Source organism: Xenopus laevis, chromosome 7L (genome assembly GCF_017654675.1).
Source record: "Xenopus laevis strain J_2021 chromosome 7L, Xenopus_laevis_v10.1, whole genome shotgun sequence".
Classification (NCBI taxonomy): Eukaryota; Metazoa; Chordata; class Amphibia; order Anura; family Pipidae; genus Xenopus; species Xenopus laevis.
Window position 1 is genome coordinate 75890272 of NC_054383.1, and position 16933 is coordinate 75907204.

The following is a 16933-nucleotide window of genomic DNA, read 5'->3' on the forward strand; positions in this document are numbered from 1 at the left end:
AGATTTTATTATTCTTACACTCTGACACATAACCATTTGTCCGTCATTGGAATAGGCTGTTCTCATATAAATGTGGTCATATAAAAAATATATTCTCAGCTTCTGCCCATGTTGGGTCATTTCCCATTTACTCCTGGCCCAATAACTATGCAAAAATGTTGCTTTATTTCTAATCACTAGCAGATCTACTATAAGAATCAGCAGTTAAAACACTATAGGGTTTGTTTAGGTAGCGCAACAATAGTTGCTGTCAATAGATAGATGGTTGTTTCAAGTCGTTGCAAGAATCAGCTTAACTCTTCTAAGCTCCCATCAGTTTGTTCAGATGAATCCATGCAGTGCATCTGTTGATGTGCTGTATCATTCATTAAAGGGGCTTGCATGTTTAGGTTTAAAGCACCAATGCACCCATGCAGTCTGTTCAGATGAATCTTGTGCAGTTTGAAATAATCAAGTGCAGATATCATGTGTTCTGTATTGAGTAGGGAGCATATAACCTTGCAGGGAAGAGCTTAGAGAAAGAACTTTGAAAAAGAAAGGGCAACTGGTAAGAGGAAATAATGGCCTACAATATTAGTGCAATAAACCAAGTCTGACGCTGTTCAAGCCCCTCTCCATTTACGCATACCTCCTAACTGTCCTGTTTTTAGAGAGACAGTCCCTCTTTTGACTGCTCCACCCACAGTCCCTTGTTTGTACTGGGAAATCCCGTTTTTCTCTGCACTGAACAGCCAGAAAAAGAAACAACGTTTCTAACTTAATTTGCTTTTGGCACAGAGCCCAGAGCATCAGACAAGTTACTTTTGTAACAATTTCGAGATAAGCAAATAAGTAATTGTAACAATATAAGATAACAGGACCCTTGGGAAAAGTTAGACTCACAGCTAATTCACCTTCATTAGCGAAACTGTAATAACTGGAAAAAAACCCCACAGAAATATGTTCAAACTATCATAACCTGCCAAATTTTGTAAAATGAACATGATAATTAGGAGGTGTGGCCACAGAAATGGGTGTGGTGAACAATAATAATTGTTTAGTAATCAAATGTAAGCAATTGTTTTTTTCTAAACAATTGCATTTAGAAAAGTGTTTCTTTTGCTGTGTCCTACCTCTTTGGTGGGGGCCTATGTGAAAGGTGAACATCCCCTTTAATAAACCCACACATTATCTAGTTATTTTGATGGGTAAATGGAATATAAAAGGCATCAAGGTTTTTTTTTTTTTTTTTTTTTAAATACATATTGCACTGATTTTATGGCTTTTACCCACAAATGGAAATAACCTTATTTACTTGTATCAGAGTGTAACATGGATCTATACTGAATGATGCAATAACTAGCCTCTTGGAAGCAAACACACAATACAGTATTTTGACAGATACAGTGTAGTGTAATGTAGTGTATCACAGAAAGTTTTTTTTTTTTTTTAATATATATTATGGCAGCACTGAAAGAGCCAACTTGTTAACCTCTAGCAGCTTTTATACAAGTCATCAAATCCCAGCATAACACATCAACCTTCTCGCATGACATTCTACTAGTCCATTACCGTATATACTCGAGTGTAAGCCGAGTTTTTCAGTATCCAAAATGTGCTGAAAAAGTCTACCTCGGCTTATACTCGGGTCAGCGGTACCCGACCCGAGTAGCTGAGATTGCAGTTACTTTTAATCATTCCTATACCAACAGTTCACTTGGGGAGAGACTGCAATATCCCACAATGCCCTCTGTTGGTTATATGAAAGAATAACAGTGACTGCAATATCACACAGCGCCATCTGTTGGTTATATGAAAAAATAACAGTGACTGCAATATCACACAGCGCCCTCTGTTGGTTATATGAAAGAATAACAGTGACTGCAATATCACACAGCGCCATCTGTTGGTTATATGAAAGATTAACAGTGACTGCAATATCACACAGCACCCTCTGCACATGGTAGTGGGACAATGCACACAGTAATCCGTTTGGCAATTCTCTGTCACCATCAACTTTGCAAAGAAGTCCGGTTGATCGCTGGGGGGGTCGTTTTGGCAGAATGTGCGCTGCTGGGAGACAGGGCTGTAGTTGTGTCTAGGCTTATACTAGAGTCAATAAGTTTCCCCAGTTTTCGTAGGTAAAATTAGGTACCTCAGCTTATACTCGGGTCGGCTTATACTCGAGTATATACGGTATCTCCTCCTGAACCGTCAGAACACTAATATTACTATAACTCCAACATAAAAATTCCCACATTTGGGTCTCTCATATCTTCACCCCTATAGACACCAAGAAATGTCTGGGTCATTGGTTGACTTGAGCAACTATTTTTTTTCCCTGTATTGCAACACATAATTAAATTGCTTAATGAAAGAGATTAAATTGCTTAATGAAATTTGAAGTCACCTTAAAATGCTGTGTACTCTATTCACACACATACTTATGCCTTCATAAATCACAAAAAAAAAACATTTCTACGCATTTTCCTACCATATCTTTGCGGAGCATGAACTTAAAATGTGTTTTTCCCTGCGTGTTTTCATTTTTTGCATTTTGACGACCTGTGAAATGTATACACTGAGTATTCAGAGGATGAAATCAAATTTGCTTTCCCTGTTTATTTTTCCATTTCACATTTGACTAATGGTTTTTCTTGTTCTGTTCATTCCCATTATTCTGCATCTGTAGGCCTTCAGCATGCTGCATGAAGCAGCTCAGCAAAGTGTTTAACTGCATGCCAATGAATCACATTCTCAAGAATATAGAGTTGTCTTTTAAAGAGAGGATTTTATTTGTAGTGGTTTTATCTGTGTAGTCTTTTACTTTCACCTAGTCATTGGTAATCTTTTGATAAAAGGGGTGGTGTATAAGTGTATGTGTGTGTGTGTGTGTGTGTGTATATATATATATATATATATATATATATATATATATATAGATATATAGATATATGTATATATATTTGCTGTGTGTATACATTTATAAATAAATACACACACAATGGATCAGTATGTTGGTTGGGCATTGTGTGTGCCCAGTCCCTTCCCATTACGTTGTTTTATAGTTGGGCTAGTGCCCAACTGAAAAGCCTTCTTACAAATGTTTTCATTATTTCCCGCTCTGGTTATAATTGTATATTGAAGGAACTGAATGCAAAATCATCTGTGTTGCCTGTTAGCCAGTAATTTGTTTTGGATTATGTATTTCATATTTTGTGGTTTTCAGGTTATGACCCATCTCCATGTTATTGAAGAGAGAATTAATCAAAGCCTGGCTCTGCTTTACAAGGTTCCTTACGTTGCTGATGAAATTCAGGATGAAATAGGTTGGTGTATTTGTAAAGTTTTTTTCTCATTTATTATCTGTTTATCAGATCCAAATGGTGCAAAGTGGCAAATGCTCTCTGCAGTTTTCTTCTTTATGTAAATTGCATTATGGCCTAGGACTGGGCCTAGGACTGGGCACTGGCCCAATGCAACTAACTTTTAATAGATATTGATTTTGGGTAGTTCAAACCACAAAGGAATCATGAGTTTATGAAAACACAGACATATTTTAATGGATATGACTTTTTATCTGCCATATGACTCCTGCTGTTAGATGGTGTATAGGGAAATGTCAAAAGTTTGAGTGTTTATTGTTATTTTCCCCTAAAGATGAATTGTTCCAGGAGCAGCAAACTGATATGGATCAGTTCACAACTTCTTTCTCAGAGTCCCAGGGCGATGTAAGAGTGAGCTCAGAGGAGAGTGAAGAAATTCTTCCAAAGGATGGTAAATCCTTCCACCCTTTCCAGGTGAAAACCTTCCCATCAATCTCAGAATCTGAAGGTATGCCTTATTTTCAGTTCTCTTAATTGATTGTAAGCATCTGATGTATCCAGTAATCATATCTGAACACCATGATGGAGAACAATTAGAAATTGACTCTTTCTGCCATGCGAATACTACCAGCAAGCATTAGATTTACCTCCTGCTCTGAATATGAACCTGTTTTGTTAAAAGTGAATAGGTATCTGAACAGTAATGAACAGTGAAGGTAGTAAACCCTCTCTTGTACTGAACAACAAACCTGTTACTATTGCTATTTTCAAATAACTTTCAAGTAACTTTTTCAAATACACCCCAGTTCAGTTGAAAGTAAAAATGTCTCAAGTCCAACCAATGGTAGGTTATTTTTCTATTCCTTCCATTTCTGAGTAACCCAGCCTTTCACTTATTTGCTTGTGAAATATACTAATGGAATATAATGTACCCCTTTTGTATAATATATAGATAGAGAGAGAGCGAGAGAGAGAGAGAGCGAGAGAGAGAGAGAGCGAGAGAGAGAGCGAGCGAGAGAGAGAGCGAGAGAGCGAGAGAGCGAGAGCGCGAGAGAGAGCGAGAGAGAGCGAGAGAGAGCGAGAGAGAGAGCGAGAGAGAGAGCGAGAGAGAGAGCGAGAGAGAGAGCGAGAGAGAGAGCGAGAGAGAGAGCGAGAGAGAGAGCGAGAGAGAGAGCGAGAGAGAGAGCGAGAGCGAGAGAGAGAGCGAGAGAGAGAGAGAGAGAGCGAGAGAGAGCGATAAAGAGAGAGAGCGAGAGAGAGCGATAAAGAGCGAGCGCGAGAGAGCTAAAGAGAGAGCGCGATAGAGCTAAAGAGAGAGCGCGATAGAGCTAAAGAGAGAGCGCGATAGAGCTAAAGAGAGAGCGCGATAGAGCTAAAGAGAGAGCGCGATAGAGCTAAAGAGAGAGCGCGATAGAGCTAAAAAGAGAGCGCGATAGAGCTAAAGAGAGAGCTTAAGCTACTAAAAATGCCTTACCCTATAAACAAAACGGATCCATATATTGCAATATATTTAATCTGTCATTAGCTATTACTCTTACATCTATGACTTATTCCACACTGTGCTGGGAACTCAGAGTGTGGCGCAATTAAACTCATGAGGAACAATGGGTTGTGTACCCTCAGCATCACTGTCATGTTGAGTTTGAGTTTCTTTCTATCATCATGTTGTGCTATGTGCTTAAAGTCAACTTGGTTTGAAGCTTTATTGCTGGTTGCATGGTTTTGCTTTTTCAGACCTGACAAGGACAGCACTTTGAAATGTTTGTTTGCCACTCTGGATCCAACAGACTTAACATGGGTTGCTTTTATTACATTATTTTTAGGGCATAACGCCATAAACATTTTAAGGAACCATGTTAGTGTTCCCAGCCCACTTATCTGTCGAATTCTGAAACTGATGTAGATACTTTGCTGTATCCATGTTAAATATCAGTGGAAATGCTATAAGCAGTAGAGTCCTACACTTAAGTGTTTTTGTCTCCTTTATCTGCTAAAATATTATTTTGGTAATAAAAAAAAAAGTTAAAGGGGAACTATCATAAAAATGAAAATGTAATATAAGCTTCCTCATACTGAAGTAAGAAACTTTCTATGTACAATAAATTCAAAATTCTGCATTGTTTCTGAAATAATCACGTTTATATTCACTATCCCTCTCTCAGCATCTGTTTGTCTTCATGCAGCAGTTGGGTGTCAGATGAATGATCTGATATTCAGAGGAATAGTGAAGATAAACGTGATTATTTCAGAAACAGTACGGAATTTTTAATTGATTGTATTTAGAAAGTTTATTTCAGTATGATGAAGCCAATATTAGATCTTCATTTTCACGATAGTTCACCTTTAAGGCCCCATCAATGGCGTTTCCATGCTGTACAAGCTGGTTGTACCAGCATGGAAGGACAGGGTCCCCAATTCTGTCTTTCATTGGATAATTGTCTTGGAGGCATTGCAGGGAGGCTCATAAACCCAGTAAGCATCATGGCAGCCATGAGAACACAGAGTACCACATACATTTAAAAAATGAAATTCTACATCTTAACATGGCTTCTGTATTTTTAGAGTAGTAAAGGCCAATACAAGTTTTGTTGCAGTATCTATCAGATAAAGTGTTATAAATACCTAGCTTTACAACTGGTTTTGTATTAAACAAATATCTGTATATTACAAATAACTGGTACCATCTCTCCTGGACACAAGTGCAAGAGCGTGCCCTTTACTGCTCATCTAAGTAGCAATTGCGCTCAGGGTGCTGCTGCTTTCTGTAGCAAGTGCAGAATCGAAAATCCAGTGCTCCTGCAGAAAGCAGCACCGGGAAACGCAGCAAAACTGCTACAAACAGGGCCCTCAATGTTGGCTGCACCTCCTGCTGCTTTCTACCTTGCACTGACTGATGCATAAGGTAGGGGGTGAGTGAACGTCTATTTGCCACTCCCCACCCACCTTTGTTGTATAAAGTGATGCCTAATGAAGACCACACTCCATTCAAGGCTTATTCCGCAGGTCTCTGCATTCCAAAATGGAGTGCAGAGACCTGTGACTACTTGCACAAAACAATAAAACAATGCAGCATGCAAAGAGCAAAAGAAAAATTTCTAATTATGGCCTTTTTTTTTTTTTTTGCACTGTGCATGCTGCTTTGTAAATGACCCCTAACTTGTCTTGTAGCTTCTATTTTAATGGCTGCTTTTACTGTTCTTCAGATACGATGTAAAGGCCAAGTTCAGATTACATTGCTATATTTCCAATTAAAGACTAAATAAAACATGTCCACCCTACCTAGAATGCCTTGTTTGAACTTTCTAATGGCACTTCCTAGATTAATTGCCAGTATGAGTCACATTGCTGAAAAATGAAGCATGAAATCACGACCTTTATACGTTTTACTTTGTTAGGCCTTTAGCATGAAAGAGTGGTGAACCAGAGAATGGTAGCTGCACTAACCCAGCTTCCAGGCCTGAAGCAACGTTTTCGTTATTTTTAATCTCTTCTGCTTTTCTATCTTTTTGTTCCTTTTTTTAATTCCCACCACTTCTTCTTTTGTTCCTCCCTCACTTTCCCCTTGAATTCCTGCTTAGAAACACAACGGGATTCCTACCTTCCAGTGAGAAAAGGTTGGTTTAACACAAACTGAATCGTCAAGCTTTTGCACCACCCCATTTTGCTTTTTCTTTTTTAATTTTACTTTTATGTTGTGGGCACTTTCACCATATGCCAAAAACTCAGCACTTCCTAAAATTATTAAATACCCCCCCATACACACACACACAAATGTGTATACAGGTATAGGATCCCTTATCCGGAAACCCGTTATCCAGAAAGCTCCGAATTATGGAAAGACCTTCTCCCACAGACTCCATTTTATATAAATAATCAAAATTTAAAAAAATGATTTCCTTTTTCTCTATAATAATAAAGCAGTAGGTTGTACTTGATCCAAACTATATATAATATATATAATTAATTTTTATTGGAAGCAATACCAGCCTATTGGGTTATTTAATGTTTACATGATTTTCTAGTAGACTTAAGGCAGAAAGATCCGTTATCCGGAAAACCCCAGGTCCCGATCATTCTGGATAACGGGTCCCATACCTGTACTAAGCAGTCAAAATACTGATACAAGGTTTACTTGCTGCTGAATTCACACATGGTGAAAGGGCTCCGTCTCTTCTCATAATCACCTCTAATAGAATTGCCAAGCTTTATTTTTGAAGGGCCTAAAACAGGTTGCAGGTGTTTATCTTGGTGTTGATTTTTCTTTCCTGTCCTAAACCAAACATAAGCATCCAAATAAACATTGTATTTGAATGCCGTTCATTGAAGAATCCATGGGACTGGTAGAATGACAGGATATTAAAAGGCAAATATACCTCTAGGTTTAACATAAATCCATTTGTAGCTTTGTTTTAGGTGGAATAAGAATTTCCACAAGCTCCCTTTTTGATGGGCCATCTACCCTGAGGGGGGATAATGCAGAATATGTTTGAAAATGAATTTCTAAGTGGACTTGTGTTCAACATAGGTGTATATTGCCTCTACTATAAGGTGCAACCACATGGACTAACAAATGAAACGTTTTCAGTAAGATACAACGCTGTGGGCTTAGCAAGAAGGCATTTTTATATTAATTATTTTAATCAGGTTATTTATTAAAGGCCAAGTTGATTAAAGGGAACAGTTATGAGTTTTTTGTAAAGGGAAATGACAGATAATTATTAACTTAGTTATACATTGCTAGATTGGTTCTCTGGTGTTTTGAGTTTGCTGAAGTCATCTGTTTCCTGGTTTGTACTTGCATAATGACATGCAGTGCAAAAAATTGGGGTAGTCTTTATAATCTTTTTTGCCCACTGTACATATTAAACATAAGCTTGCTTTCATACAACGTCTCACCCTATAATTGTCTCATTTGCATTAAATAGCAACTACGTTTTATGCAATATTCTTGTTTTTTTTTATGATGTTTACTGCAGTATAACATTTCCTACAAGGTTTAGTGAAAATGCTTTTCTATTCCTGGTTGCTTACTTAAGTATAAATAGGCGGCAGCACAGCTATAAGATACTGACCGCATGTGTTTGACCTAGACCTGTAATGCACAACAACCAGTCTGCACCTATTTCTAAATTCTATACAAAGGGAATACATGTAGGTCCAGCTTTATACCAAGGTCTGTGCATAATGCTAGAAAAGGGTCCATGCACTATTGCCTCCTGTGCATGGCATTGGGAAAACAGCAGGGTATTTCTCATTACAAAAACAGATACATACTGTATTTGTAAGTGAAACTCCTCTAATCTTACATGTGCTCAGGAATGCCGGACAGGGTTTAGCTCGTACTAGAATTTAGATAGAAATTGTAGCTGAAGGAAACTTAATGGAACTACTATGTGTCCCTGTAACATTTTAGTCAAAGACTAAAGGTGGCCATAGACGTAACAATTACGATCTTTCTTGGAAAAGATCTGTCCAAGAAAGATTTTCAATACACACTTGTAGAGCTGAATCGTTGGATATACAGGTAGATATACAGGTAGAAACAATTGAATTCTACCTGTATCTGACGATTCAGCACTAACAATGGCCGATGTTTGGGAAACTTCAAAGGCACCCAATCAAAATTTTCCGTCCAGCCCAGTCGACGAGCCAACCGATATTCATGTCTTCTGTAGATATTGGTCGGTCTGTGTGTCTATGGCCACCTTTAGTCAGGGAATATGTTAAAGAAAAGGTAGCTAGGATCCTTGTTATTATTAAATTATCTCTTTGTCACTTAGTGACAGGGGGTACTCCCTCTAAGATCATACTGGCCATGATTTCTCTTGCCGTTAACGGCTTTTTCAAATGTTAGTATGATATCCTAGTTTTATAATAATTCAGCCAACAAACCGGTCTTTGTAGATCTTGGCTGCACTGGGGGCTGTAAATTCTAGTTGAGGACCACATTTAAGCTCACTGGCCTCCACTTGTAAAGGGCTGCTCTAAGCTATTGCACTTGTGTCTTTTGACACCAGAGAAGAGTGCTAACAGGGGCCGGAGTGAATTTTCTGTGCATATACAACTCACATTAGCATATTGTACTAAATGGGTGTGCATAATTCACACCACAACCATGGCATAATAGTGGATGTAATGTGATGATTGTTTTTAGGCATATATATCTCATTAGTTGGTATTTGCATGGACCCAACCACCCCACTTATGATGCACATGGTTTCCAAAACATTTGTGATCATATCGGGTGTACTCTGATGTGTTGTACATGTAGCACCCCACCACACAGATCTTCAGTTGAACGTGTAGTGTTTAGGTTATTCTAGGTTATATTCTGTTTTGTGCCTTCTGAAATATATTATTATTTATATCCCATGTGGTTGCACCTGATCTTTTCTGCACATTTTAGGGCTACTATAGCACATTACTGGCTGGTATCGGTCAAATATCCGTTTGCTTCACAATGGCAAAGCGTTGTAAGTAGATTTAGCCAAGCCATTTAGTTTGATTTATTTTTTTCAAAGGACAATTATGGGCCAGGGTTGTTTGTGGTTCTTTCCTTTGCTACCAGTAGGAAGTGATTCTTGGAATTTTAATCATCTCTTCTTAATATGGTATACGATTCAAGCTTCTCTAATAATATTTTCCCTTTTTAGGCTCTGGCATGGCTGATCTTAACACTCTTATTGGCGCGGAGGAGAAGATTATCAATAGCAAGAGTAAAGCAGACCAGAAAGTGGTGAGTCTACTTATATTCCTTCGAAACACATCCGATTCTATAAAGCAGCAAATCAGCTAATTTAGAATTCATAGGCATTCCTTTTATGATTCAGTGATAGTCTGCGACAGGTAAATCGCAATAATAGGGCAAGGATACTCTAGCAAGACTTTTTAAACTTCTGTTCAAATTGGAATCTTTGTATCCGCAAATAAATCCCCCAAACCATTTATCCATTCTTCTTTAAATGTGCAAGGACACGTGCAAATTTAGGGAATGGGATATTCTGGTGACTTCCCTTCTGACTATGTCTTTTTGTCTGCCCCATCTGCCATGTTACAGATTTTACTTTTTGTTAAATAATTTCCATGACTTTTCAGGTAATTGATGAAACCCTTGATGTGAAGGAAATGATTTTCAATGCAGAGAGAGTCAGTGGACTTGTGGATGAGCCGGTATGTATGTGAGAAGCCCACTAAGTGTAGTTGTCTTACCCTGTGGTCTGCCACTTGCACAGCTTGTATTGTTTCTCTGGTGGTCGCCACTGTTGGCTCTTGTTTCCAGTGCCAATTGAAAAGCCACATTAGTCCTTATATGTGTTTCCTTATCCCATCTTCCCCATCCCACCCTAGCTTAGCAAAGTAGTAAAGGATTTTTCAAACGCTTAGACTAAGAGCCTAATGAACTGCAAACTGTTTGTAAAAAAAGACCTTTCTGTCAGGGGATTTAGATGACAATGGCGTCAAAAGGGCAGTTTTGCAGAAGGCCCAAAGTCACTGGACTATCATGCTTCTCAAGGGCTCTCTCTGTTTCAAGACCTTTGCCTCCTTTAGGTGCAAACATTTATTGCAATGGCTATCACAGAAGCAGCATTGTAGGACCATAGTAGGTGTTAAACCATTTGCATTGGATGGACATTGGTTAAACACAAGGGGCATTGCTTGTCTTGCTTTACAGTGTGTAGTATCTGCCATCCTTGTAGCTAAACTAGTTATTGAAGGCTAAGAACATGGCAAAGGGTTCTATTTTAATATTTGAACCCACTTGTTTCAACATCTAGTAAAAGCCTTCCCAGAAGAGGAGTGTATGTTCTAGCAGTAAAAAGAGGACCTATATTTCTTCAGAAAGACAGGGATCTGGATAGTTTATTATATATTGCTGGTGTTTATGCTGCAAGACTCTGATTGCCAGTGTGGTCTGGTGAGCTGAGAAGGAGAGGGTTAATGATTAACAGCCCTTGCAGTGGATTAAATGGAAGCATCTGCAGATCTGGCTGGACTATTGTGTTGTAGCCAGTGAAAAAAGATTTGCCTCCCAGTAAAGGATAAAAAAAAAAAAAAAAGCATGAAAGCATAGTGATAGAACGTAGTTCAAAAAATTCTGATATAAATTAAAAATGTTTACTTATTTTAGTGTTATTTAGCAATGTAATTGTTATATAAAACCGTATGCACTGCTGGTTTAGACTCTTGACACATATAAGGTATTGTCAGAATTTGAGTCTTGGCGGCTGGAGAAGAGATGGCTTCTGCTACATTGTTTCAGGACCAAAACTTCTTGCTTTTAATTTGACAGTTTATATTAGAAAGTGGTTTTCCTTTTTTTTTTTTTTTTTTTTTTTTTTAAACAAATGTGTTGTGTTTTATCATTATTTGGGTGGCGTTTCACTTGCACACTATTGAGAAGTAATACAGCAATTCACAATCAGTGCTTTTGGTAGCATCTAGGTGATATAGATATATGACTGGAGCACGGCTAGAACTGAATTTGTAACTACTGTATGCTTGGTTATAGTGTCCTTTACAGCTGTTCTGTCCAATTCTTCCTATATAACGGGACGAGTATGCCATACATCTTATATCTATGAAGTTCTTTGGCAGGGTGAGAGCCCTTAATATGATTTTAAAGAGTTTGGCCTTTATTCTCCAGTTGCACAGACCTTTATTATAATGAATGTGGGAGTGGCAGTCACCCAATGTTATGATTACTCCCACTGAATAGGCACATTAGTGAGTGTCAGCTAAGCATGGTGGATTGCCATAAAGGTAATCTGGGTGGTCACCTGGGGGGATGGATCAGGGGCCAAGTTTGGGAGGGGTGGGACACTGCCCTCAGCCTTAACATTCGTTCGTCTGTTCCTGCCAGTTATGAAACATATGAATGTTATAAGCTGGATTTATAGATCATTTGTACACACAACATTGTGCCCAGATTATTTTCTTATCTGCTTAGTCAAGTCACCAGATGGAAAAATGCAGTGCTCATGAACACTCTATACATATAGTTTAAGTACAAGTGGGGAAGTTCTGCTAAGTAACCCATAATTATGAAAATATGTGAAAGGCTATGTTTAGGGCTACCAGAGAGAATGGGGACTCTGCTCTATGAATAAACACTTAAAGGATCAGCAACATCAATTTTTTTATTTATTTTTTAAATCGTTGGTATAAAAAAAAACCACAAAGACAAATTAAACTTTGAAATTGCTAAGTCTTTATTAAGAAATAACTTGCCAAAACTCCACTTCCGCTCCTCTTCAGAAAAGGCGACAGGGCGACAATTCATTGTGCGGCGCTCAATTTCTCCTCCCTGGCTATCTCCTATAAGGAAGGCAGGGAGGAGAAATCGAGCACCGCACTATGGATCGCCTTTTCTGAAGAGGAGCGCAAGCGGAGTTTCTGTAAGTTATTTCTTAATAAAGACTTAGCGATTTCAACGTTTAATTTGCCTTTGTGTTTTTTTTTTCATTGTATACTAATGATTTTTTTTTAAAAAAAATCTGATTTTACTGGTCCTTTAAGTTCAGTTTTTAAGCTCTTCAGGGCAGTCTTAATTCTCTCTGGTATAACTATGCGATTGGAAGGACTTACTCTGCTCTATAAAGGACCAGTAACATCAAAAAATTTAATTGTTTTAAAGTAATACAAATATAATGCACTGTTGCCTAGTAAAACTGCTGTGTTTGCTTCAGAAACTCTATTTTGTTATATAAATAAGCTGCTGTGTAGCAATTGGGTCAGCTATTCAAAGGAGGAAAGGCTAAAGTTACACAGCAGACTAACACCATTATGTTCTACAGAGTTTATCTGTTAGCCACTATTTAACCTGTGCTATATAGCCGTTTTTCAATTACCGCCATTGCTACACAGCAGCTTGTTTATATGAACTATAGTAGTGTTTCTGAAGCAAACACATCAGTTTTACCAGGGCAGGGCAACACTAAATGATATTTTCATTACTTTAAAACACTTACTGTTCCTTTAAATGGAGTTTTTAAGCTCTTCAGAGCAGAGTAAGTCCTTCCAATCACATAGTTATTGCAGCCAATGCAAACTTCATACCCAACCGTAAGTGCAAAGTGCTGTATGGAATACATTTGGAGACATGTTGTAGTGCTTACAGCTGAATTTTACACCTGTCCTCTGTTGAGGAAACCTCTTTTAGTACTTGTGCCCTTTGAAAACCTAAAATCAAGTATCCGTTAATTTCTTCTTCTCGAGTAACCCGATTGTGGGTGAGATTGACTTTCTTTCCCAGTATCGTTCTGATCATTGCTATGGATCCAGCACTCTCAACACTGTATGTTCATAGGGGGGACAGGGATTCTGTGTGGATGGTAGAAGACACTTCATCTAGATCTTAGGAACATGTTTGCTAACTAGTATAAAAAAGACATTTTTGGGCAGTTCACAGACATGCTTGTGTGATGTGCAGTCAGTCCAGCTGTTAAAATGAAGTGAGTAGCTCATAAACAACCATGTGCTTATATCTTGCCAGCTGGTATTCACTCTGTCCTCTCATAAGTCGCAAACTCCAGTGCATTTATTGAGCCATGTATTTTATAGAAAACACTAATGTGCTGGTCCTTTGAATATATTTAATTAACTTTCTTTTACAGCCCTTTGACTTACTGTGTGTCATTGTCTAATCTTCCAGCAACGGACATGTACATGTCTATAAAGCCAAATTGTGCTGTTTTTCTTTTCCCAAGCCTCTGTGTTTTACTCCAGCAATCCGTATATTCGATCATACTGCTTGCTTCCATTACGTTTCAAAGCTATTTGTGTGTGTGTGTGTTGAAAATGTTGTATTGTAGGAACAAAGTACAAATACTGGGATCTCTTTGTTACTTCTCTTTTGCTTGACCATTAGCAGTCCTACTGCATTGGTGTTTTACTGAGAGCAATTGAATTGTATTGAAGCAAACAGGACCATCAGAATGCGCTTTTGGTCAGCCATGTTAATGAGAATCAATACCAATCTGATTTATATTTCTTTTTTGTCCTCCAGGACACCGATGGACCTCTACGGAATGAGTTCAGTTTCAGCAGTGGAGCACTTATTGGCCTCCTTGTTATTGCTGTAGCTATTGCTACAATAATTGTCATCAGTCTTGTTCTGCTGAGGAAGAGGCAATATGGCACCATAAGCCATGGAATTGTGGAGGTGAGATGAACTTGTAATTTTGACCATATAATCCATTTGTAAATCATTTGTAGACCTCATTAATTTTTTTTTTTAATTCAGTTTTTTGTTCTGTTTGGAATCTAAGCAGCTAATTTGCTAGGGTCTAATTAACCCTAGCAACCAGGCAGTGGGTTAAATGAGAGACCGTATGATGAATATGTGAGGCCCTGAATAGAAAGATAATAAAAAGTAACAATAACATTGTACAGGTATGGGACCTGTTATCCAGGATGCATGGGACCTGGGGTTTTACAGATAACCAACTTTCTGATCTTTCTGTAATTTGGATCTCCATACCTTAAGCCTACGCTAAAATCATGTAAATCTTATAGACCCAATAGGCTGGTTTTGCTCCAAATAAAAAAAAAATAGTTCAGATCAAATACAATGTACTGTTTTATTATTACAGAGAGAAAAGTAATACTTATTAAAATTTCTGATTATTTTGATAAAATTAAGTCTATGGGAGACAGCCCTTCCATAATTGGGAGCTTTCTACATAATTGGTTTCCGGATAATGGATCCCATACCTATAGCTTCAAAAAGCAAAAGATCTCAGGCTGGCAGTGTCAGTGGAAGCCTTCTGAATGCTGGAAAGAGTAAGAAGGTGAATAATCCAAAAAACATAATTAAAACGCCAACAGGGGAATGTAATAAAAGTCGCAAAGAGCAAAACAGTTCGCACCAATAAGACTAAAAATCCACATCTCGCAATGTAATATTGTTCCTTAAACTGTTATTGCATTGCGAATTTTAATTGCACATTGCGAATTTTAATTGCGCACTCATAAGAAGTGCTTGAAGGTGTCGTAATCTTTTGGAGCAAACATAACGACTTTTTCAGTAAGAAGTTTAATTACATTGACTGCGCATTGGCGCAAACTATAAAATTCGCAAACGGTCTTTCACTGTCGGAAGCGGTCGCTAAACAGTTTCCGGGCTCGCAAAAGCTATATTAAATCCGCACAAAGCAAAATTTGTTCGCGCAAAGGCATAACTTTTCGCATTGCGAATAGTTTTTCCATTAGCGATTTTTATTACATTCCCCCGCAAGACTAGCTGAAATACCCTTTGCCACAAATTTATCAATATTCCTAGCCATTCAATAATGAAATAAATGTCTCAATAGATGTAGTCAGAATGCACATTGTCCATTAGATCCTTTATATTGATATACAAGCAGTGAATGTGGTGCATCAAGTAGTTTTACTATCTCCATTTTTATTCACTGCATCTAATCTATTTGTCCTTGTTTGTTAACCTTGAGAAGTCATTATTATACAGAGCACATTTGCTATCCGTGCCCAGAGAGGCATTACCTCTCCTCTCTCAGGAAGAAGTTACGTGTAAAAATAATGTTTGGGCTTAGCATTCATTTAGCTTTATAATTACTATTTCACCCTTTCATTCCTCAGTGCGGTTGGAGTCATGTACTCCTGTGTCTCTGAAGCTCTCTTGACAAAAGAATAAAGGCTTTTTATTTCTTTTTTTTGAAAGTGCAGAATTTTTTATCTTTAGGAGCAGCTAGCATTAGAATCTTGAGTTCTTCTGTAATACCAAAACCACTCAGCAGCCATAAAATGATGGTCCCAAAAATGGTCCAGTGTCTTTCTTATACAGGTATGGGACCTGTTATCCAGAATGCTTGGGACCTGGGGTTTTTCCAGAAAACAGATCTTTCTGTAATTTGGATCTTACTACCTTAAGTTTGCTAGAGAATCATGTAACCATTATATAAACCCAATAGGCTGGGTTTTTTCCAATAAGCAAGGCCGGGCCAAGGTATTTTGGCACCCTGGCAAGGGCTACAATCAGTGCCCCCCCCACCTAGTCCTGCATTACCATTTCCCACCTAACAATTCATATTGCCCCCCGTACTTGTTCTAGCAGCCATCATGTTGCATTCACTTACCTATGCCAGCGGCAGCCAAAAAAATCCATCATATTGCCCCTAATTTGTACCGGTGCCAGCTGGAGCCAAAAATCCATCATATTGCCCCAAACATCTGTGTACCTGTGCCAACAGCCACCATATTGCCCCATGTACCCGAGACAGCAGCAGCCAATCCCTAATATTTCCCCCGATCTCTACCTGTGCCAGCAGCAGCCAATAAATCCACAATATTGCCCCCAAATATGTACTTGTGCCAGCAGCAGCCAAATATCCATCATATCATCTGTTTACCTGTGCAAGTAGCAGCCAAGATATTGCCCACAAATATGTACCTGTGCCTCAAAGGGAGGTGGGGAGTGTTTCTGTCTGCAGTACGAATCAGGGGCAAGAGGGGTTTGGAACAGGGTGGTTTATAAAATTGAAAAACTATTAAAGGCCAAGCAAATAGGGATTAAAAAAAAAATAGATCCAGATCTTCCCACTGTTTTAATTTGGCTCTGCAACAATTGATAGAGTGGCCACCTCCAAAACTGTACCATGTGTTGAACAGAC

The 16933-nt window shown here is 38.3% G+C and overlaps 1 protein-coding gene across 9 annotated transcripts in view; it reads left to right on the forward strand.

Moving 5' to 3' along the window:
• aplp2.L (amyloid beta (A4) precursor-like protein 2 L homeolog) overlaps positions 1-16933 on the forward strand; it is a 75329-nt gene that overhangs the window by 54869 nt on the left and 3527 nt on the right. For 3 of the 9 annotated variants that reach the window (XM_018224434.2, XM_018224436.2, XM_041568453.1), the window contains 6 exons: positions 3209-3308; positions 3640-3813; positions 6884-6919; positions 9959-10041; positions 10401-10475; positions 14311-14466. In XM_018224434.2, the coding sequence (XP_018079923.1) occupies positions 3209-3308; positions 3640-3813; positions 6884-6919; positions 9959-10041; positions 10401-10475; positions 14311-14466 (624 nt within the window). 9 annotated transcript variants of the gene reach the window in all.